This window comes from Pteronotus mesoamericanus, unplaced genomic scaffold, assembly GCF_021234165.1.
Source record: "Pteronotus mesoamericanus isolate MK-2021 breed Mesoamerican mustached bat unplaced genomic scaffold, CSHL_Meso_final contig_68, whole genome shotgun sequence".
In the NCBI taxonomy this organism is placed as follows: Eukaryota; Metazoa; Chordata; class Mammalia; order Chiroptera; family Mormoopidae; genus Pteronotus; species Pteronotus mesoamericanus.
In genome coordinates, this window is record NW_026555234.1 from 8,678,419 (window position 1) to 8,703,978 (window position 25,560).

Consider the following 25,560-nt stretch of genomic DNA (forward strand, 5'->3'; position numbering starts at 1 on the left):
ACCAATGAGGTAAAACCTCAAATATCTCTATTTATATATAATTTTGTTAATTCTCACATGCACATTTTCCCCAGTATCAATGGCTCTGGGCTCTGAAGTCTCAATGTATATTTCATGATAGGATTTTAATTTACCATCTCTGTCAAGCCATCATTGTCATTGCACCTGGGCAAATATTTCCTTAAAAGCATCATAATTTGCAGGATAGGTGTGAATGAATTGCGAAAAAATGGGCAAGAAAATATAGATCATTTCTTAACCTCTCAAAATCAAATGGTGCAAGATGAGAATTGGGAAGACTGTATATCCACAGAGATTAGCCACATTCCTAATGTTAGGCAAGCCCTACATAATGCAAAGCCTACTGAGAGTCCAGGACCAATGGCGTTTTTTAAATACATTATTTTGTAGATGACTGTTGAACCAATGTTTTTGTTAGTGCAGAATTTATGCTACATGGAAAATGGCAGACAGCTATGAATTGAAGAACAATTCAGAAAAGTCCAACCCTGAACATGAAAAGTCTTAGGGATGCCTAACCAATCTGTTTCATTTGTATTCCTGTTTATGTACGCACAAGAGTGAATTGCGTTAATAAAATGTCAAAGTCTGCAAGGGATTTTTTACATAAGTACAAAATGAAATCATATGTGCAAAGAAAAGGTGCCATGAACTCAAAGACATGAGCCAGGGGGGACTGACCCCCAAGAGCCATAGACTTGGGCGTTATCAGCGCTGGGCGGGAAGAAGCAGAAGGAGGCCATGGCTCATCGGATGGACCAGAAAATAGGTGAACCAAAAATAGCCAACAGGTAGTCACTGGAAAGTAAGGCCAGCCAAATTAAAAATAGCAGCAGGAACTCAAAGGGAAAGCATCAGAAGTTTATACCAAAAAAACCCATTTTATACAAGGAAGGGGGTTATGACTGGAACAGGGCTTCTGGGCCGTCAGCAAAATTCTGACCTTGGTCATAGGTAGATCACCTCATTCTAGCACCTCAAGCTCTACAAAATGAAATGACTGATTTCAAAATAAATGTTTAGAAATTACCATGGTTACTTGATAAAAAGCAGATGCTGTGCCCTACTCCAGACCTTCTATACCAGGGAGTCTGAGAGCCAGGTCGAGGAATCGAAAAACCATTCAAGTTTATGGGGGAAAAAACTTATGACTAATTTTACTTAAAATTATTTTTAAAAATCAACAGCATTTTAGAATGAATCATATGTTTAGTCAGTACAAACATTTCTTCCAATTTTATAAAAGGGAATCTTGTCCAGTGAGACTGTATGCAGAGCCATTTCCTGATCTAGGCTGACTCGGGGAGCGCTGACTGCTGCTCCAGGGGCCTCTCAGCGCTCCTACCCAGGGGGCCGGGAAAGCCTGCAGGGCCAGGGGGCATCCCCTCAAGGTCCACGGCCAAGGTCGGTCAAAGGCAGTCAGCCTGCTGGGGATGGTGCCTGCCTTGTGAAGCAGCTCACACACCAGCAGTACCACCATCTACACAGAAAGCTTAGACTTGCAGGGTGTCCAACCTTTTGGCATCTCTGGGCCACACTGGAAGTAGAAGAGTTGTCTTGGGCCACACATTAAATACATTGTGACACATAATCACAAAAAAAAGTCTCGTAATGTTTTAAGCAAATTTACGTTTTTGTGTTGGGCCACATTCATAGCCACCCTGGGCTACATGCCGCAACGGGCCACAGGTTGGACACACTGGTAGAGTCTACAAAGTCCCTGCATTCTCCTCCTGCCAGTCTGATTTGAGACATCAAGAATCTGTGGTAATAGGGAAGACATGCATCATAGGAAGAAAGTGAAGTTCATCAAAGGAGAGCAGTGCACAGAAGAGGTGAGCTGGGGCTATGACCTATGTCCATGCCTCCAGTCCCGCCACCTATTCCCACCTCAAAGCCATGAAACCATGTCACACTACCACATTTTAGAGACACTGTGAAGGTTCGGATAAACTGAGCACGGAGGCAGAAATTCTTCTTAAATACCCTACGTGCAACAATTTCATCAGCCTTCAGTATTCTTGATCTATTTCTTTCCCTGAAACACCTACCAACTTGATTGATAATTTATGCAAGGATGATCTGCTGCATTTAAATCTAGGGGTGCACACCTCTGCCCTGACACTGTCTTTAATTTTTTCCTACCTCATTTTCCTTAAAGAAGTCAAAACGTGGTAGGTACAAAAGGGTTACAAAGCTAAAGCCTGAAGTTTAAAAGATAAAGAGCTTCTAGGGTCACCTGAATGTATCACATTGCACCTGTTCTATACAGTGTCTTTCTCTACTAATAGACGATTAAATGTAAATCCTAATGTACATTCCATTTTACATGCAATATGGGTTAGTTACTGTTGCTATGGAAACCTTCACTTTTGCATTTACTGATTTTAATTCTGTGACATTTGCTGACTTGAGTACAATGTAAAGTTTATAAATATAACATACAGGTTTGTGGAGGGCTTTTTTAAAGTATTCAATTTGCATAGATAATTCCATCACAAATCTCCAGGTACATTAGGGGAAAAGGCATTTAACTGATACCAACTAACGGTAATCAGCAAACAACAGGATATTTCCAGAAATAACTATTTCCATCGATCCTCAAAAATCTCCTCCCACTAACCAAGTACCCTCTCTATTGTATAAGACTTCTAACCATTGATTCAGGGATAATATCCCAATGTGGAATTTTTAAAGTAATTTTATTTACTCAAAACACTTTTAGTCTCTTACTCATTTTACCTTTAATCATAACCCGGTGAAAGAGACAGAAAACACAGACATGATTTGAAGAAAGAAATGACTCACTTTAGGCACCACTTCTAATCCTTTGTCTTCTAACTGGAGCTTCAATGGGTTCATTGCAACAATCATCCTCTGGCCCCTACTACTCTCAGTCTGAGTCGCCTTTGCATCTTTGGGTTTGAGCACAAATGTGGAATAAGTGCATACTCTCCAAATGTCCCTACATTTTTTTGATTCCCTGTATCTGTCCCTTAACAAATGAAGAACTGGAGACCCATGATCATTATGCAAAACCATCCAAAGTTACCTAGGGAATCATTGAGAAAGTAAAAGTCTCGGTAAGGATTGATTGAACTGGCAGACATTTATGATGAACAGCCAACACTTTTGAGGGTATTCACAAAGGCTTGGGTGAACATCCACCACACTGGTCTAGAACCACAGAGAAAGAAATCATTTTGTGAATCTTCCTAGGGAAAGCATGAATTCAGGCAGCCATACACATACTGGCATAATATACTAATATAAAAGAAAGCATGTACAAGGAACATTTTAAGTGTTTTCATCAAACTCTGCACAGTCAATAAAAGGAGCAAATGTAACCAATATTTATTGAATGTCTATGTTGTGCCAGGCACTGCTTAGCAATCTTACAGCAGTGAAGGGTCTACAGATGGGCCTGAAGAAGGGGAGAGGAAAGGGAGAAGAGTACAATGCCATACTTAAGGCTGCCAGGAGACAGGAAGACCGGCCAGCAAAATGGCAAATGGGCTTCAGAGAATCACAAGAGCTTTTCAAAGACAAGAGGCACTTGAAAGAAAACAGGACCACTAATAAATAAGAGAAAACAGAGAACTAATGAGACTCAAAAACAGGGAAGAGAAAGAACTGTGAATCAATCTTTGCTTTAAAAAAAAAAAGCACGTTGAACAAACTGATAAGTTAATGAAGATGCTGAGAAGGAGTTTGACAGAGCTGATGGGCACACAGGATGCTGTTACAGCCAGTTCAAGTGGATTCTGGGAAGCAGGTAGAGTGAACATCATTAAGCTATATATTGATCTGGGGCTTGAGAACACAAGTACATGCTGTTGACATGAATGGATAGAGATGAAGCCTAAGAAAAGTCCCTACTCTTATTCTAGTAACCCTAGAGTGAGGCTGGAGACCTCTCCTACCTAACATCCTCTATAACAAGTTCATAGCCAACCACATAGTCCCATCCATGCTCATCCGTCCCCCCGGTGGACTCCAGGTTGATCCTGGAGTCCAATCCATTGTCATCTTTCACCTGGAAGACTGTAACATCCTTCTCTAACTTGTCTTCCTGCATCTGCTATTAAATCCTTCCAAATCACTCTCCACTCAGCAGACTGGATATTTCCATAATGTCCATTTCATGATGTACCCTCATTCAAAGCTCTACCAAAAGGCACACACTTCCCATTGTGCTTAGGATAACTTTTTAAAAGGGCAAAATCCTTAATATGGACTCTCCATGGTCAAACATAATCTGGCCCCAACACGGACCTCCAGCCTCAGATTGCATTTTCCATCTATTCCCTCCCTGCTCTCTGCACTCCAGACAACCTGGCCCCCACCTACCACAGGACCTTTGCACTCTGTGCCTCTTTCAGAGTGTAACTCTGGTAGCCCATGTCTCATTTTTCTAATTAAATATCATTTGTTCTTTGAATGTTAACTAAAATTTACTTCCTCAAGGAAGCCTTTCCTGACCACAGCTCCCACTAGCTTTACAGAAACATGTTAGACTCCTCCAGTGCACCTATTACTTTGTGTTGTATAGTGAACATTTGATCTATTATAACTTTGATCCATTGTAATCATATATTAATTAGTATGATTATTTCATTGCTGTATATCTCCCTTACTTGTCTGTCAGTTTCCAAAAAGGAAGGCCCATGTCTGTTTTTAAGAACCACTGTGTGCTAAAAACCAGCCCTACTCAACATAAATGCACCTAATGAAGGAACAAATAGGATTTTAATGGATGTACTCGAGAACACAAAATGGTTCCCTGTTGCTATGAAGTCAAATCTGAATTCCTCAACCAAGAATTCAAGGATCTCCAACACCACCCTCTCTTATACCTGAGAAGGCAGAATTTTGGCAGGGAGGAATATGATGGTTAATTTTATAATGTCAACTTGCCTGGGCCATGGAATGCCCAGATTCTGTTTAAACATTATTTCCTGGTGTGTCTTTGAAGGTGTTTCCAGAAAAGATTAGCATTTAAATTGCCAAATTGAGAAAAGCAGATGGCCCTCCTTAATGTGGTGGGCACCAGCCAGTTGGTTGAGGGCCTGAATAGAACAAAAAGGTGAGAAAAGTTGAATTAACTCTGTCTGCCTGATAATCTGGGACATCGATCTTCTCCTAAAGACTAGAATTTAGACCATCAGCCCTCTGGCTCCTAGGCCTTCAAACTACACCACCCGCTTTCCTGGGTCTCTTCTCCAGCTCGTGGACTATAAGTCAGGGGACTCCCCAACCTCCATAATTATGTAAGCTAATACCTTCTAATGAATCTCTTCCTAGGTACAGATATCTCTTATTGGTTCTATTTCTCTGGAGAACACTGACTGATACAGAGGGAGTAGAGAAGGGACATGACTCCCCAAGAAATAGGAAGCCAATTCGACAACTCCATGAAACTCCACTTACATTGTATTCTATGGGCATGAAGCCCAAGCATAGAATAAAATGAGAATGGTGCCTCCTTCAGGCACGCAACTCTCTTCACATCTGCAGGCTTCCTTGAGCAGAGAGGTCAGCCAACCACACCCTAATCCTGCTCCAGACCTGTGTGTTTGATGACATCTCAGGCCTTGTTTCCTACAACAGGATACCCTTCTTTGTTTCCACAACAAATCCAAGTCCTACAATCCCTTGTAGAACCAATTCAATTCCATGCTCCTCGACAGGTGGCCCAAACATGCTATTGTATTCTAATGACAGAACACAATGTATTCTTCATGTGTTCAATAGATATTTAATGAATATCAATCAAATTCCAGGTCCTTTGTTAGGCTCTGGATGGCTAAATTAAATAAAAACAGTCCTCCTTGTACAGTTGGGTAGTTTCCACACTGCAAAAAGGCAGCTGGCCAAGGGAATAGGAGAAGAGGGCTGAAATCCAAAACACCTCGCCAAGCCCTTCGGGGCTCGTGTCTGCCAGGAAGACCAGAAAGACTTCCCTTTGCACAAAAGGCCTATAGGCTCACCCAGACAGAGTACCTTTTACCAGTTCACACAAGCACATCCTATGGGCTGCCATGCCAAGAAAGAGGGACACTGTGCTTGTCCATGTGGAGCTTACAGTTGGTTGAGTTTATGCTTCTGGACCTGCTACTTTTCTTATTGTCTTTACTCCGTCCGGTAAGGTCTGGAGCATCTCTTCTGCACCTGGCCATGTGGTCTGCGTTGCTCATACAAAGATGAGCCAGGCATGGTTCCTGAGCTCAAGAAGGCCACAGTGATGAGACACTCTCAGGGGATTCTGAGTGTGCACGCAATTTGCAGTGTACACACACTGGTTCCCGCTGAGGAACAAAAGACCAAGTCATCAACCAACGAGAAGGCTTCAGCTGTGCCTTAATGGTTTAACCAGCTATCAGATGGGTCACTGTCTGCAGATGCAGTAGAATCGAGATGTGAAAATCAGTCCAAACTTGGGCACACTCAGGCTCAAGCCATGGTGGCCCTTGCTCGCTGTGAAACCCTGGGACATTTACTAAGCCTCTCTCAGCCTCACTGTCCTCGTCTGAAAAAACGGCACTAATACTAGTGCTTACCACACTGGTGTGCGGCTTAATTGAGGCAATGATGTAAAGCACTGACTCATGAGGGTGGCATGAAGCGAACACTTAATAAATGCACACTATGATTATCATTGGTTCTGCTCTTGAATTTTTGAGATTCTGCTTTTTTTCTCATCCAGTCCCCTGCCTTCAGTTTTATGGATTTCTAACTATTCAAAGCTTTGCATGATCTGTTTTCTTCCTAAACTTCTCTCAGTACTATCTAGCTATATACCATAGCTGTAGGAGGAGGCTTTTTTTTGTTGTTGTTAAGATCCACTATGTAACAATCTGAAAATTTCACAAAAATTACTGTTCAGGCCCTAGGTAAGCCTGAAATTTTCTGTCCTGTATTCAGATACTTTCCCATGGCCTAGGGGAGAAAAGGATTATTTTTGCCATATCTTGGCTTTTAAGGAGGCTTAGAGGACTAGCCATTTTCTTTCACCTCACCTAGACTTCGGGTGACAATAGGCTAAAGGACCCAGTTGTAGCCATCACTGGGCATTGGTGCTGCTTGCTTTTACCCCGCTGGTTTTGGATATTTAAGCAGCTTAATCGCTCTAAAAATCACCAAATATGCAGCAGCATCAAAAAGTTGGCAGTGCCCTAGATTAAAAACACTAGGAATATTTGGGTCATAACTTTATAACGTAAGCAACGTGGAGTGTGAGTGTGCATGTGTGTGCGTGTGTGTGTGTGTGTCTCAGCACCGCAGTCTCTATGGGGGTGATTTTCACCCTCAGTGTAATCAGCAACCCCGTCTTTTCCATCAGGGCACACGTCACTCTTTGCCATAAGTGCGTGTATAGCTGGCTGTCTCCCCGCCGGGCTGAGAGCGTCCTGAGGGTAAGGCTCTCTTGTAGCCCTCCGTCACCGAGCACGCAACCCCAAAACTCAGCAAGCTACAGAGGGACGAGTGAGCCAATGCAACCCCCTCGTGGACACCACAGGGTGCCAAGTGAATGCTACTTCTTAAATGGTTTTAAAATCAAAGCTTTAATAAAAGTAACAGCAGAGTCCTTTCTTCTCTCCTCTTCCCCTGCCTCCATTTTTAAAAAAAAAATCACAGGAAATAGAGAATTAGGACTGGAAACCATTCCCCATCCGTTCTCTCCCCACCTCCCCTGTTCTCTCATTATACCAACAGTATCTGGTATCCCTTCAAGGAGGCCCCCCGAGACCGGGTAATATTATATATGGTTGGGCTCCTTGGAAATACAATGGAGTGAATCAAGGCAGGGATTTCAGTTTCTAACTATAAATGTCTTGACATATTTTCCTTTCAGACAAATGCCTGGAAATATAATAAACTATGGTTTAATGTTTATTTGTTTCAAATAGTCTTTTTTTTAAAACAGACAAATACAAAGTTTTGAGTCTGGAAAAAAAAATAGGTTTAAATCGCCATTCCAGCAAAGCAGTTTTAAAAATAGTACACACAAGTGATCATTTCAAAACAGTTTAATGCACTTAGCCAACAGTCAGTAACAGTCTTTTTGGAATAACCTAACACCTTAAGCTTATTTTCTAGTCTTGGTTAAGATACATTTTAGCCTTTCTATAAAAGCAAAAACAAAAAACTGATGGTCTAGGGCATCCACTGAACTCTGTCACTTTAGCACATCCCGTATTTGCATTTGGAGGCTCGTTTACGATGCCAGGAAAAAACAATCCCAGGCCTTCTTTCATGTGCAGCTTTCCAGACAAAGGTGCACAGAGCTTTAGGAGGCGAGGAGTGGTTCTCCAGCTCCAGCCACATTTTCTGTAAAGGCAAGATGCTGTGACTCAGCAAGATCCCTTCACCAAAGAAGGAGGGAGAGAAAAAGCAGGAGGCTGGATGGAGCCAGTCAGGAGCATGTGATTTACCTGGATTTTATTTTTAATGTGTAGCTGAAAACAGAAACAAATAGTCCACCTCATGGGGACCAGAGACTCCAGAGCCGATGAAAGAACCTTGTTCATATCTCCTCTAATCCACAGCCATCAGAAAAGGAAATAGGTTCAGGAAAAGGAAGGATTTATCCAAGTCTACGAGCTCAAGTTTAGGGAGGGAGGGAGGTGGAAGAAACGTTCAAGAAACACTGCTAGAATGAACAGAAGTCTGCGGGTCTGCAATGTGACATGAAGTGTCACATATGAAAGGGAAGAGCCACCGGTCTTGGCAATTGACCTCGATGGTTTCATTTACTGCTTAAGATGTTCCTCTGATGTTGATATATTGTTCTTCCCATTCTCCCACTGTGGAAACTGAGGCCCCGAGACTCATGCTACACGTTCTGTGTGGGGTAGGATCTCAACCCCCTCCGTCGTCTCTCTCCTGACTCAGCCTTTTCACTTGACGCACTGCTACCTCGCTGTGGGGTCTTTGTGCCAGGCTGGCTGCCCGCTACGGGGGTTTTCCCAGAAGACACAGCACACCCCTCTGGTTTCCCCATTGTGTCTGGGCTGGAGACGCAGGGGACCCACCCTCTAAAATGGCCACTAAAATTTTCATGGACCATACCTGGTGGACAAATAAAGTGTCCTTGGGCAACTTACGGAAACTTGGCTTACAGTAATTTTGCATCTTTAAAAAAATGCCATGAAAATCCATTCTTTGCTTCAGACATACTAGGCTAAAAATAGCTCATCAGCCAGTAAGTGTCTGTAATTTTTCCTTTGTGCATCTCCCGTCCACGGATCCCTTCCTCTCAGCAGACAAATATTCCCGGAGACAGACTGCCAGTCCTCCCTCCACAAAGTGACCAGAGTGATCTTGCTCAAAGGCAGAGTAAATGGTTTCAGTGCCCAGGCAAAAGAAACAAACAAAAAACCCTTCATGAGTTCCCTTTGCCCAATAGTAGGATCTAATGTTGATTGGGTCCTTATGACATAGTAGTAAGGTTCATGGTCCAGGTGCTTGTCTGAGGGCTTTAAAGGGCTTATCTCATTCAATTCTTTAAAGCAACCCTATGAGGTAAGGACTTCTGTTGCATCATTTTCCAGATGAGAAAACCAAGACAGAGAGAAATTAAATAATCATGCCAGTGCCGTTTGTACTCCCTAGGCTAAAGGTCATTAGTCTCTAAACATTATGGACCAAAACCTTCACAGCCTGGTCTCTATTTCCACTGCAGGCTTATTCCTACCACCCCCACCATCCCCACCCCACACCCATGGCCACACCATCATATACCCACCCCAGACCCTAATCCCTGGCCCTCCCCACATCCTCGCCCTTCCTCAAACAGAACACCACCTTTCAAGCCTCCCCTTCCTGGCATGGGCCATTCCTTCTGCCAAAAACACAGTGCCCTTCTCAAATTGTAAACTCCCACTCATCCCTCAAGACCCTCCTGCCCCACAAACCCTTCATGTGTACTCTTTCTAAGCTCTTTCAAGACAGGGATGCTGCCCTCTTCATCTCTAGACAAGTAATACCACACATAGGACACGTTCAATAGCCACTACACAAGTCGTAAAAATAATAATTAGCACTTTATAGGTGTAGGCACTATGCTAATCACTTTATAAGAATTATCTCCCTCGATCCTCGTAAAAACCCAAAGACACAGATTACAACATTATCTGCACATTTCCCATGAGTGCAGTCCAGGTACAGAGGGGTAAGTCAACTTACCCAAGCTGACACAACTAACAAGTAAAGAAGTAAGTCTACGTGCCTCTGGAAGGTAATCAATTAGTGCCAAAGCTGCAGTGGTGGTCTTAGGGCACATCATGGCTGAATAATAGAATCATCTGTGCATGAGGCTCACTTACAAAATGCACACTTCCCATATAAAAACAGTGATAACCCAGAATCTGGTTACAAAATGGCTGCCTCTGTGAAATGTGCCTTTAAAAAAACAGCTGCTTCGGGCCACAGAGAATGTCAATTCTCACGAAGGATACGAACATCGGTAAGATAGGACCTGACCCCAAGGATCTCTTCGATCCAGTAAGAAAAATGAGATAACATTGCATACAGCTCATGACATAGCCCACTTTATGAGATATCACTTTTCTTCTAGAATTGAAGATAGAGCCTTCAAATGGCATCATAAATTAACTTGCTATATGCCAAGCTCCTGGTTTTCTATGTTGTTAATTTTTAAAATATAAACATATGTGTAAATAATTCAGGCAACTCAAAATTATATTTTGAGAGCATGGTGAAATACTCATAATTTTAGTTAAAAGAGCCAGTCAAAAGGGTGCTCAATAAGTTCATAAGCATGTAAACATTGATGTACATCTTCGTGTGCTTAGATTTATATACTAAAACGTTAACAGAAGTTTTTTACATAGCATTAAAAACAATTTGTATTTACCCTTTTGTATATTATTGTATTTACAAATACTCTATATTGAAAATGTGCCTTGTTTTAAAGGTCAGAAATATATTTAAAGCATATGAAAGTTTATGTTAAATAAATCGGCATGGAAAGCAATCATAAATTCAAAAACAATGAAGGTTAGTGATGTGTTTTCCAGTATCAATAGCATGATGCTAAAACTGATACCATCTGAGACAATTGGAAAACTGACAATGGAGAAAGCGGTTTGAAACACGAAAGTTTTTGCAGGGTTGAAGTACAAATTAGTGTTTGGTAAGAGTATTAAATGAGCCAGCTCCTGGTTATTGCCTTGGCAACTAGTGCTGTGGTTTTAAAAACCTGAGGCCCCTTCTGCCTCGGCAGCACTGTGTGGCCAGGTAAGCCCCCTGTGTCCGATTTCTGTACTTCCAAAACCAGGGGCTTGGGCGAGATGATCTCTTGTGTCTATTCCAGCCCTGAGATTCTAGGAGTCGGCTCATGTGGGAGTGGCAGGCTCCATCAAATGCTCTCTATCCGGACTGTTCAAAAGCAGGTGCCGCGCATCATCTTCTTAATTCCAATTTCAAGCCAGAAATTTCAGCCAACTGACAGGGCATCGGGGCTGAAGTTATAAGGCACAAGAAGAGTTGCGTGGTGTGTGCACTGCTACGTGGTCATCCTGGTTTATTGCTTCAGCTTTACTTTAGCTTTTAGTCTTATACCCAGTTCAGTCTACAGGTGAAATTCTAATGAGTCCCAAGAAATGATCTATATCAGGAAGCAAAATTTAACTGCCCTCTCCGAAATAATATGTATGTGTGCATGCAAACAATTTAAGATTTGAGCTATGTAAGGTAGTTCTCTGGAAAGGTTGATTAAAAATTATTATTAATGTGGAACTCTAAATAAAAATCTCAGGTGACCTGGTCAGTGAAATGAAGTATAAGAAGGTATGTGTAATTTAATGAATTCAATTTGGAAAACCAAGGAGGCTCTACACTGAAATTAGTGGCACAAGTCAACCCGTTAGAGGCAGGTAGCTTTACTACCCGTCAGCCTGATCCCTCTGGCCACAAAGATGCCACATGGCGCACTCAGCACCTGTTCTACCTGTGCACGGTTTCACTGTGTGAAAGGGTGAGCCACAAGGTGTCAGAGCAGGGCCGTTATCAGTCGGGACTTGCAGGGGTATTCAGGCTTCTGCTCAGTACTGACACAGCTCTCTTGGAGAGGCCCGCGCCGGGCTGCATACTGAGAAGTGCGCCTCTTCAGACAAAACGGCCAGTCAAGGCCAGCCGGTGTGTGCTCTCCTGCCCCGCTCAGGGCCCCATTCAGATGGCACTGCAAAGGGGCTGGAGTAGGGGGCGTTTCAATGTTCTGCTGTGTCCACCGAGTTCTTAGTGGGGCAAACCCCGAATACAGCTTTTCCCAAGAAGAAGGAACTGCACATGCCCCATATATCAGTCAATTCTTAACAATTAACCACAGGTATGTCTGAGATAAGTATGACCTGGACTTTGGGGAGATCCGTGCCACAGGAAGGTCTATGACCGTCGTGTCATGACGACTGTAGAAAGGTGGAAATCCCTAATGTCATCACCACCTATTATGAGAACGCCCAGCCCACAGGCCCTATAACATGCCACTGTAAGTTTGGTTTATTAAATTGACTATACTACTGCAGGGCACGTAAAAATATTTTTAAAGACATTTTTAAGAAATCAAGCAAAGTTTTGCACTCTTTGCTCTATTTTATCGGCTGACGCAGGCGCGGAGGGCAGCACAGCCATCATAGCAACAGCGGCAGCAGCAGCACTTGCTACAGGCCAGGCACGGCCCGCGCATTCGCCGTTCACGCCCACCCTACACTTGGGCTAAGAAAAAACAGGAGCAGAAAGTGAAGAAACTTCCCTAAGATCATACAGCAACCAAGAGGCAAAGCCAGAACTTGGATCCAAATTTTGACTTCCTGGGAGTCTTACTTCAATTCACCTTTACATTCCAGGCATGTCACTCTTTTCACTCCAAAGGAAAAAAAAACACTGGGGGAAAAAAACTGTGCGTATTTCTGAACCAGAACACGCACAGACAGAAGCTGATTGGAGCAAGCACCTCTCTCCTTCTCTCTTTCTCTCTCTCACACACCACCACCACCACCGCCATACAATTAGCAAACATGAGGTTATTATAGACCACAGCATCATATACTAATACAACTTCCCATATTATGTTGTGCAAATCATTTCAAATAAGCTAATTAATGGTCCTGAAAGCACCTTCCTAAAATACAAAGTGCTCCAGGCAGTGGAAGGTGGTATCATGATTCTTTTCATAATTCATGGCTGTGGGCCCCCAGGTAGATAGATCCAAAGAGAGAGGAGTGGGGGAAATAGCAAATGGGAAAAAACACTAGAATGAGTACAAATACTGTATTTTTAATCAGAACTCAGAGATTCCCAACACACACAGGGCAAAATTCTCAGATCAACTCTTCCTTGGCAGCGGAAATTCTTTCTACACTGCCTTTCACGGCAGGTCTGGCTGAGCATTCTATCGGGTGGCACTCACCGGGCTACCAGACTCACAGAGTCTTTCCCAGACGAAAGTGTAAGAATTGTTGGTAAGTCAAGGCAAATCCCACTGCCAGTCTGCATTGTGCTGGTACACCTTCTTTTGCTTTATTCGACAGTTATATTTTGCATATCAGCTACCTGCTATGGAGCACTGGGAGACAACCTGAACGAGAGAAAGCCGGTCCCTACCCTCCTGCAGCTTACCTTCCAAGGACGACAAGCAGGCACTTGAGAATCCAACGACAAGCACAAAGATACCAGCTGGCTACAATTTCTGTGATGGACACTACCAGGGCGTGTGATAGAAGGTGAATCGGTAGGGAGCTCATTTTCATTGAGTAGATCAAGAAAGAAGGGCTCTCTAGAAAGGGAACATTTAAGTTGACCTTTAGAGGAACTATCAAGCGCCAGGACTCAGTCTCATTTCCATTGTTTTCTTTGAGACTTTTTGACCACCTGCAAATAAACCCAACAACGTGCTAAATACTAGTGCAAATCAGAGCTCCTCATACATATATGGTTACTACAGAGGAACCCATGTGTCCACTGTACTGCTAAGCGCAAAGGCGTGGAGACACGAATGTGCTTGACAAGTTCACGGACCCTCAGCAAGCCCCTTGTGGCCAGAGTCCGGTGAAAACGCAGCGGGAGAGATGGCTGGGCCGGCAGGAAGCAGCAGATCAATAGAGCCTTAAAGCTACAGCAAAGACAGAAGCATAGATACATGGAATAGACTGACAGCTGTGGGAGGGGTCAGGGGACCCGGTGAAAGAAGCGGAAGGATCCGCCAAAGAACAGACGTGCATGACGCCTGGACAGAGAGACCGGTGCGGGGATTGCCTGAGGGGCGGGGCTGGGTGGAGGTGGGCAAAGGGAAGAAGAGCGGAGGCCACTGTAATAGCACAAACAATAAAATACAATCTTTTTTAAAAGCTACAGCTAAGCGTTTGAAGTGTGTTCTGTGTACGAGGGGAAGCCATGGAGTGACATTATCTGCTTTGTGCTTCACAAAGACCACCTGGGCTGCAGGTGGGGACAGAAGGTGGAAAGACGGAGCCTGAGGACCACAGGATGGGCTGGTGACATTGCCACCACAAGGCAGGGCCCTCCGCTCCCTCCAAGTCCGGTTTTTAATTGGACGATTAAAACTTCAAATGAGTCTGGTCAAAGTGGGAGTGAAGCGAGAGAGGGTGCGGCTGTCAGGGCCTTTGACACAAGCACCGTGGGTGGCCCCCACCTCACTTGGGAGAGAACCTGCAGTGGGGAGCGAGAAGACGTGGCCACTGCGATGTCCCGTCCGCGTGGGGACTCAGCCACCTCCCTGCGCCCCCAGTTTCGGACCTGCTAAGGCAGAGCCAGAACGCACATGTCCTGGGCCCGGGGGTCCGTCTAATGAAGAGGTCCACATTCTGGCCAGTAATTGGCAGGCGTCTACAGGCAATGGCCTCACGGTCGCTACTGGAGGGTAGGAAGGAAACGTCAGCCTCCGCAAGGACATGCGGAGACCCGCAATGTGGAGAGACAGCCTCTCAGGAGGGAGCCCAAACAGGCCGGCGTTCTCTTCCCTCTGTGTCTTTATTTTCCCTAAGATTCCCAACCGACTACCCACAAAGGAAGCCAACACCGGTCCAAATTCTAATTCTCATTTAATCTCCGCGCACTTCCATGTCTCGGAGGGGCATGGCACCAGCAGACATGAAATCGTGTTTCTAGTCCTCCCACTGCCGCTCCAAACGATGAAAAGGCCGTCTTCCACAGAGTTCGCCCGAGAAGAGCCGTGCGCTGGATGAAAATCTAAGTATTTTCTAAGTAAAATAATTAAACTTTAAGATGACAATGCATAATATTTCATAGCAATTCCAGGGAATCTTCAGATAATGCCACCTGAAGGAATATAAAATATACTCATTCCTCAACAGGGAGTGTGATTTTCATTCGTTTGTGTGTGTGTGTGTGTGTGTGCGCGCGCGCGCGCGCACGTGTTTTTTTTTCCCCAATAACCAGGGTCCATGTTCCATCTCTGGCTCCATCCTTTGGAACTTCACGTGGTTCTTTTTGAAATGAGGCATTTGAGAGACAAATAGTCTAACCAAGTTAGGTGGATGGGGTCAACTTTCCAGCCACTGCCAAAGTCAACCTGTCCTGGGGAAAAAAATGAATGTATTCACCTAAAAAATTTCCGCACATGAAACTAGAATCCTAGCTATTATTTCTCTCAAGAGAGGTGCTATAGTAGAGTAGTTAACAGCATAACCCCTAAAACTAAACTACCATCTGTGTGACCCCGGACAACTTACTTCACCCTCTGGTTCCTCATGAGTAAAGATGCGACTGTTAATAGCACCTCTCTCAGGAGGTGGTTATGAGGGTTCCGTGAGCTGACCTAAAGAACGCACTTAGCACCATGAACCAACAGATACTAAACACTCCATAGATGCTAGTTATTATCACCATGACTACCTTTCAGAAGTGCGTATACTTTTCAGTGCATGCATACACCCACGCTACACTGTGTTAATCTACCACAGCCCCTCGCTGTGGGAGTCAGTCTGTGTGTCTCCCTTCATTACCAAATTGTAAGCTGCTGGATGACAGGAAATGTCTTCATCATCTCTGTATTTTCAGACTCTGGTACAGTCATTGCCAGAGGTGTGGGAATTCTGGAAGAATGGCAGAATTTTGTTTTAAATGTTAATAATGGCCTATGTTCAGCTGCGTGCTGCTAGAATTTATTTTTTTTTAAACCTAGGATCAAACTAATAAAAAAGAAAAGAAAGGAAGACAATAGGGAAGGAAGGAAGGGAAAGAGAAAGGAAAGAAGGAAGGAAGGAAGGAAGGAAGGAAGGAAGGAAGGAAGGAAGGAAGGAAGGAAGGAAGGAAGGAAGGAAAAGGGGAAGAAGGACAGGGAGGAAGGAAGGAAGAAATGAAGGAAGAAAGAGCAACAGTACCTTGGTCAGAAAATAACAAAGGCTCATGTACTATCTACATCAATAGAATATTTTTATATTTTTAAAGCTCTGTTGTCTGAGGCTTTCAGAGATTGTTTTCCCAGATCAATTATGTTTGAGACCCACCAATCAAATCCAAATAAGTCCATTTATGAATCTTGTTCTTGACGATGTATATAGTGGAATGTTTGAGGTTGTTTGTTTTATGTTTTGTTTGCTTGTTCAGAAAGGGGGTAGTCTGTGTTCCTTGTGAAAAATGAGTTAATGTGGACAAATGTAATAAAAGGAGATTTATAGCCCTGTTCTCCATACAATTTAAATTAATTTCTTTCTGAAACCCAAACAAAAAGCTAAATGCATAAAAAATGCATACTGTTTTATATCCTATATCATAATTTATGCACCAAAAAGGGAGAAATTTAAATGTGCATTGATTTCAGGCAGATAAGAATCCGTGTTGAATGTGAGTTGAGAGGGTTTTCTCTTCCCTCTGTGGCCTCCTACGAATAGTTAGTTTGCAGCAATTTTTAATTAAAAACAGTTCCCATAGTAAGAAAATGGAAAGGAGAAAAAAAAGACCTCAGGAAAATAAAATCTGTACGAGAGTCCTGCAGGGTGTTTTCTGAGGCCAAGTAGAGATCTTGAAAAATAAGAGTTTGCAAGTTCTCATTTTTAAAACTGCACTTTTGGTTTCATTTAACATTTTCAAAATAGCTTTCCTTACCACTACCAGTCCCCTCCCCCCACTCCTCAGCCACCCCTCCAAAAAACTTGGAAAGTTCTGTGTTTAACACTGAACTGAAAATCATTCATATGCCTCCGAGTAACAGCAACATTTTTCTTTCTAAATTTCTAGGGAAAAAAAAATTTCCAAGTTATCACAAAGCATTTTTCATTTTTCCCTCCATCCAAAATACCTAATCTCATTTTAACTAGATTCCATCTGAACATCAATGATACTGAGCTATTCCATGAATAAACATGATGTTACAACTTGAAACCCTGTGACTGAAGTATGTAAAAATGAAGCCCAAAGAAAAGACTGGTAACCCCCCTCCCCCCCTACATCATCCCCAGGGAGTTTGAGAATTGAGCTGAGAAGGGGTGAAAAGCAGCAAATTTAAATTTCAAGGTCTTCAAACATTTTTAATGTTCATATTAAACCCTGTAAAACTAAAAACTGTAGTTCTAATAAAATCCCGGTGTGTGCAGCTTCCAGTTGCAATCAGTTTTCTCTTCTGCAGTGGGGTGTGGAATAACGATAAAAGAAAAAAAAATCTCAAAACAGAAGAAACGCAGATGAAACCCGCCCTTCCCTGATGTTTGTGGTTATTTTATTAAAATGAGCATCCTGGCAACATAAAAAAAATGTGCTGAAAAACATCATTAAAATGGAGACATTTTTCATCATTCGAATAAGGAGACAGGGCATAGGAAAGTAGTTATCAACAACAACAGCATTTTTTTACAACTTTACTTGATAAAGTTTCTTAAATTCTGTCACAATCCGACATTAGTTAAACTCCTTCACTAAAAACGAAGGTCCCTATGAGGTGCCCCTATCTTCCCTGTATTTTCATCCCATAGCACAGACCTCAGGAAATGAAAAAAAAGTTTTTGTTACTTTTGAAGCTTTTTACAGAACAAACTCTGAACCCTCTAGAAAGTATTTTCGTATCCTATCTGATGGTACCCCATGTGCAGGGTTAAACTACGCAACTGTGCGGTTGCGTTCTTCCGAAATACGTCCGGCCCAGCAAGACCATGCCAGTGCTCGAATTGTGAAAGACATCAGGTCAATTCATGGTGGCACACGCCACGGAAAATCAAACCCCCTTCCCACTGCCTGGGACTTACAGTGACCAAGAGTGTGACGCAAATCTCAGGGTTTCTCTTAACTTCATTTAAAAAGGGGGGGAACACCCACACATTTCTTTTGGAAATTCCACTGAGATTCTGATGTGGCAAGGAAATTTCAGTTGCCAGAACAGTCGACAGCATTGAAAACTTCGTTTTTGTTTTTGTTTGCTTTGCAATGCACTATAGTCCTTTAAAAAGAGATGAGGTTCCATAATCTCTTAGACCCTTGTTTTCTTTTGCCACCAAGATTAGGGATCTAAATTACCCATGATAAAGTAAGTGTAGAGAATGGGGGGCGGCACCTTTAGGGGAGTGGGAGGCAGATGCCCACAGCAGCTCCAGGGGGTTGCCATGCTCCCACGGGAATCACAGTTGTGTTTCTCTGGCAGGGTGCTAACAATTTCAACGGTAGAGCTCCCAAACTCTCTCTTCCTTTGCAGCTACTCAGTCATGGATCCATAGGCCAGTTAAATGTCTACTGAGTTCCTACTTGGTCCCAGGAATTCCTTGCTCCAAGTGCTCGCTTTCAGCAAGACTGGCAAGGTCTCTGTCTTCAACATTTCCACCACTATTACCCAGATTATTTCAGGGCCGTTTGTCATTTCAAACTTAATACCAGGAGTGAAGAAACAATGTCTGTGCTCTTTATTCTATCTAGTTCACAATACTTTCTCATACCCAAGAAAAGCAAACCGGGGACTTGGTGGTATCTGAATTTTTTAATTCAAGGGCACTGCAGGGAATTTGCAGATGAGGAACCAAGACCCCTACCAACCAGTTAGTAAATTACAGGAACAAGTTAGAAACAGGATTAACACCCAATCTAATGCTCTTTAGACTAAAACTGCCAAGCTTCTGAAGGGCTTTGATTAACTTCACTGGGAGAAACGCATAAATCCCCAGGAGGGAACGCTCTGGGGATCTGCCATGGAAGGGGGTATAGATACACCGGGGGTCTTCACTACTTTCTTTCCTTTCCATTAAGAAGGAAGATCCCAGGAAATTTCTCCAGACTTGCTTACAATTTATTCCTCACAAAAGGACAAGCTATAATGCCTTTCTAGCCACGTCTATGTTCAAAAAGGAAGGGGGCGTTGAGAACATTACCCCCATGTGTGTGTGGCTGGTACTGAGTCAGTGAATGATAGCAGGTAATACTGGACCCAGAGCCAGGAGAGAGAGAAGAAAGGTCGAGGCCCTCTTTCCCAAAGTGGTTGGATGCATTGGTTAAAATCTAAAAGAAATTGCTCAACAATCTATTCGATTTTGTGTGTGAATAAATTGGTAACTCTTGCTGGGTATTGCTGTATTTCATCCTGACCAATCCCTGTCTGGCTCAGAACTCTATCATACATGGTCATCTTTGGTAAAGGCACAGTATTATAACTTTTTCATGAAAAGTAATTTGTTTCTAAATATTTCCTTTTCCAATTACAAACCACAATCAAAATTTAATATTTAATGTGAATATGTATGTAAATATCTTAGGAGCAATTATGATTCTCTCCTTCTTTCATATAAAATGAAAAAAATAAATGTACAGCCTTGGGTTCATGACATTATTTACTGCTTAGCAAAGAAAAAAGAAGTGTCAGGGTAATCACTTGGTCAATTAAAGAAAAGATCTTAATTAAAGGGGGTAAATGTTCGAGGTTAACTCTAGAACACACCAAAAAAAAAAAAAAAGAGCTCATACTGCTTTTTGTCCCAGCCAGAGAGGTTTACGTACATTTTTAAGATTTGTCATAGCAAACTTTCCCCTCCAGGTTCTTGAGTTATGAAGCAGTTTTTTTCCTACTCAGAAAAAATCTTTAGAAGTAATACCCCGTAAAGCAAAAGTTAGGAATACCTGAGTTTAGCTCTAGGAAAAAAATAGTGTGCCATTTTTAAGAAACATACCACAAATGGGGGGCTTTTCAAAGGTTTTCTCTCACATATGAAATAAAAGTGGGGGCTTTTTCGCAGACTGCAGATCCTGGTGAGGCCAGGGATGGAGAAGTCTCCCCAGTGAACCTCCCGGCTCAGCGGCTGGCCAAGGGATAACCAAGGGGCAAGGGAACACAGATGCCAGAGGAACTTGCTTTCTGTCCTAACTAAGGAGAATGGGAGAAACAACCTCTGTCCCCAACTCCTCAAAAACTTTACAAAATATAACACGGGTCCATGTTATTTTTAAATCCTGTTGCTCTTCCAGAATTGAGCCATAATGGCTCCTGGTCTCTTTTTAAAATTGATCATATTTCTAAGACATTGCTACTCCCAAATTATGTGGCAATTAATGTGTGCATGAACCCTAAGATATTTTCTATCCTACTTCTGAAAGCAGGCTACGACAACCAACAGTTTAAGACTCCAACACGCAGTTGCCAAGGTCTGCATGCAATATACAAACTGTAACACACAACTACACACACAACAACACACACAAATGTCATTTACTGCCAACAGCATCACTAGTCTAAGCAAAACAGCTTGTACTTCTGTAAAGCTACTGACTTCTAGGGAAAGCAAGAGTGTCATCATTTACATTTAGCATCTAGGAGGTATTAACATATACAGAACACAGCAGTGATAGAGACAACCCAGTTTAAAAAAACCAGAAACATCAGTCCTTGTCCAGCAGTTAGCCAATCAGAAAGCAGGTCACATCTTGTTAGCTGTATTAAATACAGAAAACGTCATGAATCCTCCATGGTTCCGCTGACAATTCAAGCAAGTGTATTTTATTTTATCATACAACCTTAGTTGAGTTCCTTTCCAGAGTTGAGAGTCAACCTTCAATCTCAAATTCCACCAGAGCTATTCCCTAAAAGCTCTTTGCCATCCACGCTCTGGTTATTGGATCTTTACAGAGAATGCTGAAACCCCAGCGATTTCTACTTCCTAAAGTAACTTTGGTACACCTATAACAAACTCCTTCTCACAACACTTCCACACAAAGCCCCAACTTCCAGGCAAAGGGACAGCCCAGGAGCAGGACCTGCCAGCTGAGCCAGCACAGAGGAAAAGTCAACTGGCATTAAATATTTAAATTGCAGGAGCCAGCCGCGAGTTTTGCATTTAGAAAGTTCTGAAAGTGCCGTCCTCCTCTCTCCTCCCAGAGTTGCCCGCCCAGGAGACTGAGGCTCCCTCTCTCAGGCAGAAGATCACAAATATGCAAAAACTCAAGCTGCATGAATGTTGAGCCAGCTCCTGGGGAAGGTAGAGCCCTTAGGAGACACTCCCATCCGTGACCGGACAGAGTCTAGAACCCCGTTGCCCCAAGCAACTGGTTTCTGAATGTAACAAGGAAATCGACAGACATATGCCTCCCCCCTCCACCACCACCACAGGGCTAGTTCTGAAAAGTACGTGGGGTTCCTCTTCTGCCCCCTCCATCTCGATTTTGATGACTTCAAAAAACGAATGCAGGTCCAAGCTGACTTCCTCTGGGATTTGTTAAAGAATTATTTTGCCAGATGCAAATGATCACCAAATCCCTTGGAATTATATCTCAAGACACGCTCACGACCCCCAGCCTGCACACCCCGGAGTTCTGGGACAGCAGCATTTCTGAGGACCCGGCACGCGAGTCAAGTGCTGGGTCGTCTATTTCCAGATTCCAGCAGAAACTGCCCCAGGTCCAAGAGTTGCTGTGCCTGGAAATCCAGCGTTCAAACTAGTGGATTCATCCTGGCGCTCATTTCCACATACGTGGTAGTATCAAGTGGGACACTTCCCGCAGAATTCAGCCGGCGACCCCGGGAACAACCCGTGCACCATTTAATAAAAAAGATAAACGAACAGAACACACGCCCAAGGTTGAAGTACTTACCTCTGTGCGAGACTGCAGTCTCTTGTTCATCTCGTAGATTCGGTACTCTGGCTGTACCATGTACGGTGTATGTCTCCTATAAAATGGGCCGAAAGGAGAAGAATAGAAGGGGTCATGGGGCGTGCTGGACATCTTGCCTGCTTGTCGAAAATCAAGCCAAAGAGAGTATCAGTAACGTCCATGCAGAGCACATGGGCTGTGTTCTTCGCAGTACAAAGTAGACGCACGCACACGCGCTCACACACACACAGAGGCAGGCAGGCAGGCAGGCTGAGCACACTGGCTGGGATCTGCTCCCGGAGCCCTCTGTAGCGAGCCGGAGAGGAGCGAGCCAGGGAGGAGGGCGGGCGGGAGGAGGAGGGGGCGCGCGGGGAGAGGGAGCGAGCGCGGCTCGGGGAGGAGGGCGGGTGGCGGGGGGAGGGCGGGAGGGAAGGAAGGAAGGAGGGAGGGAGGGGGCAGGGAGGGAGGGAGGGAGGGAGGGAGAGGAGCTGGATAGCTTTAGGCACCACTGCTTGTTTTTAAAGAAGCAGTTTGTGGAGAGGTCATTTCCTGTCCACACTGTAGACTAGTTCAAAAATATAATTCTCCTCACAGTCTGACAGAGGTCTAAGGTTTGGTTTTAATTTTTTTCCTCCAGCCAGGACCCTTCACAATCTGATTGCTAAGCTTGTTAGCATATAGGTGGTTTAAGGGGCTGCCTGAGCCACTCACCCCTGACAGCCACACTGTTGTAATGTATCAGCAATGGGATTGCTACAAAACACAGAATCACACCCCCCCCCACCCCGCGCTCCAGTCCCCCACGCGTGAGCTGGTGATTCACTCACATGCAAAGATTTCCCTCTGCACTAACCTCCATCTATAGTTGTGTTTCTACTTGCTAATGCTCCAGGAGCTTGTCCTGGTCTTTGCATCTCACGCCCTCCTCGCTCCCCAGTCACCCCTCTTCTTCTTGGCCCCGCCCCCTCCTCCAAGGCTTCCTTCAAGCAGGTTTAAGGGGGCCTAGATTCAGGTTGCCTAAGCGTTTTCAGGTAAAAACAATGATTGGGAATGTGGAATGCCTGAGATACATTCATGGAGCAATGGTCTTTTTTCCCCCCTCTGGAGGGGAAAAAAATAAAATCTCCAGAAGCAGACCTCCCAATAAGATAGAAAAAGCAAGAAGAAGAAAACTTCCACAAAAATGACCATGGAAAATTCAGCTCAGTGGGAAATTGCAGATAATTGAATGGCTCATCCCCAAACAACATGTCCAACTCTGATGGAGCTGGGTCTTTATTTTCCAAGATTGGTCAAGTATATATAAATCTTTTCCCAACTGTGCTATATGATAACTGGAAGAAAACAGCCCAGGGGAGAGAAAAGATCTCTGTCGAGAATGAAATGATCAATATGGCAATCAAATTCTGTTGGAACCAATGATGACCAGATACACACCCCTTAAACAAAGCTCAGCCACAGAAAATGTAAATGTGTTGCGCTAATACCTAGCTAGGTCAGTAGTATTAAGGAAAGAAAGCGAAGACCACCAAAAGCAAGATGCATGCAAGACCTGAATGTAAATGCATGCAAATGAGACATTTCTTCTTTTCAATAAGCAGATTAATTAACTTTCTGCCCCACTCACGGCTGGGGGTATCTCCAAGTCACTAGCCAACAGGGGATAAGGTATTGCTAATTCTGCAATTTACACTTCAGAATACTCAGGCATAGAGATGCCCCCAAATCATCGTCCTCCTTGGTCCTTTTCCATAATTGCAGGAAGTGTTTGCAGAGTCAACCCCAAACGCCCAGTGCAGCCCCACGCAATCGCGTGGCCCGCCAGCTTGCGCTCAGGGAGGCACTGGCTGCACCGAGGCTGCTGGGAGCTTGCTGGAGAAGACCCTGAGGCAGGCCAGCAGGCTTGGTTTCAGGTTTCATTACAAATCCGAAAGCTGGACCAGATTTGCTGCAAGGTTTGTCAAAACACACAACCTTCCAAAGACAGGATTTCAAATAAATTTGGCGTGATTTATGTTTTGGAATGATGACCACTGCAAAACCTAATGGTTCCTTGTGTTTAATTCTCCAACTAAAGACCTTCCAAGAGCTCACTTGCCTGCCTGAGTTTGTGTTTACCTGGCTGTTTCAGCACAAGAGTTGAAGTAATACCTAGCAGGTGCGAGGAGCCCAATAGTGATCAAAAAGGGGAAAAGCTCAAAAATCCATTTAGGGAACTCCTTTCTGAATAAAGAGAAGTTTTTCTTTCATTAATTCTTTTGGACCATTCCAAGTAACAGTTGGAAATATCCCTTCCTGTTAATACCTAATGCAAATTCAGAAATATCTAAAACTTGATAATGCTTGGTCTATGTTGTTTCTCACCCCGGCTATACCACAAGTCTTCAAAATTGTGTCCCTGCCCCCAGATTCACAATTCACTTCTAACTTGTGATTTGTCGTAATCAGAATGTTTACTGTAGAAAAGGGAAATTGACCATATCCCATGTTTTCCCTTCAGTGTTTTCCTGCTGCACATAGGAAAATGTCCAAACTCTTTAGCATGGTTCACAGGGCTGGTTAACATCTCTCACTCTCTCTCTCTTTCTCTCTCTCTCTCTCCATGTCTCATTCTCTGTCTCTTTCTCTATCAAACACAAAATATACACACACATACACACACACAGTTAATTAGCAACATTTGACCTTTCTGAAGTTACAATCTCATTCCATGAAAGCACATATTTGTACTTTTGTTCCTTGTTTACCTGAAAAGTCCTACTCGTCCTTCTATCCAGTTAATTTGTCTCCTCCTCTGTGAATCTTGTTTTCTCTCCCATTCATTAATTCATTGATTCTACAGCTATTCCTTTCACTGTGGCTGTGGGCACAAGCAGTAGCACCAGCCTGGTGTGCATTTCAACCTTGGTTCCATCACTTACTTGCCCTGGGAACTTGAGCAAGTGACTGGACTTCTTTGTACCTCAATCCCCTCATTTTTTACATCAAGGACAATGATAGTAACGCCCATAAGATTGCTGCAAAGAATTAGATGAAATACTGCCCTAGGATGTATTATAACCCACATGTAAATGCTCAATAATATTATTCTCTCTTACCTAATATAGTTGAACCTTGAAGGTTCAGCGTTAGGGACACGAGACCCCTGGGAAGCTGAAAATCTGTGTGCAACTTTTGACTCTGCAGTCAGCCCTTCACATCTGCCAATCCAACCAACAATGGATACAAAACAGTATTTTTGCATCCCAACTACAGATTTACAATGGCAAATAGAAAATACTGGTTGGGAATCTACAGATTCAGAACCTGTTGATGTGAAGGGCCAACAGTATTTATTGAAAAACTATCATGTATAAATGCACTCATGCAGTTCAAACCCATCTTGTTCAAGGGTCAAACGTAAATGTGTAGGTGCTAAGGAACACAGGGAGGTCAAGGTGGACACAGCAGATAAACTCTCTGCCTTCCTGTGCCCTGCAA

General features: G+C 43.5%; 1 protein-coding gene across 6 annotated transcripts in view; it reads right to left on the reverse strand.

Moving 5' to 3' along the window:
* The window catches only part of LDB2 (LIM domain binding 2), a 334,412-nt gene extending 312,013 nt beyond the window's left edge, over positions 1-22,399 (reverse strand). For all 6 annotated transcript variants that reach the window (XM_054581963.1, XM_054581960.1, XM_054581961.1 and 3 more), the window contains exon 1: positions 22,081-22,399. In XM_054581963.1, coding sequence (XP_054437938.1) covers positions 22,081-22,212 — 132 coding nt within the window. In that variant the 5' untranslated portion in view covers positions 22,213-22,399. The remainder of the gene's footprint in view (positions 1-22,080) is intronic.
* Positions 22,400-25,560: the final 3,161 nt, after the last annotated feature.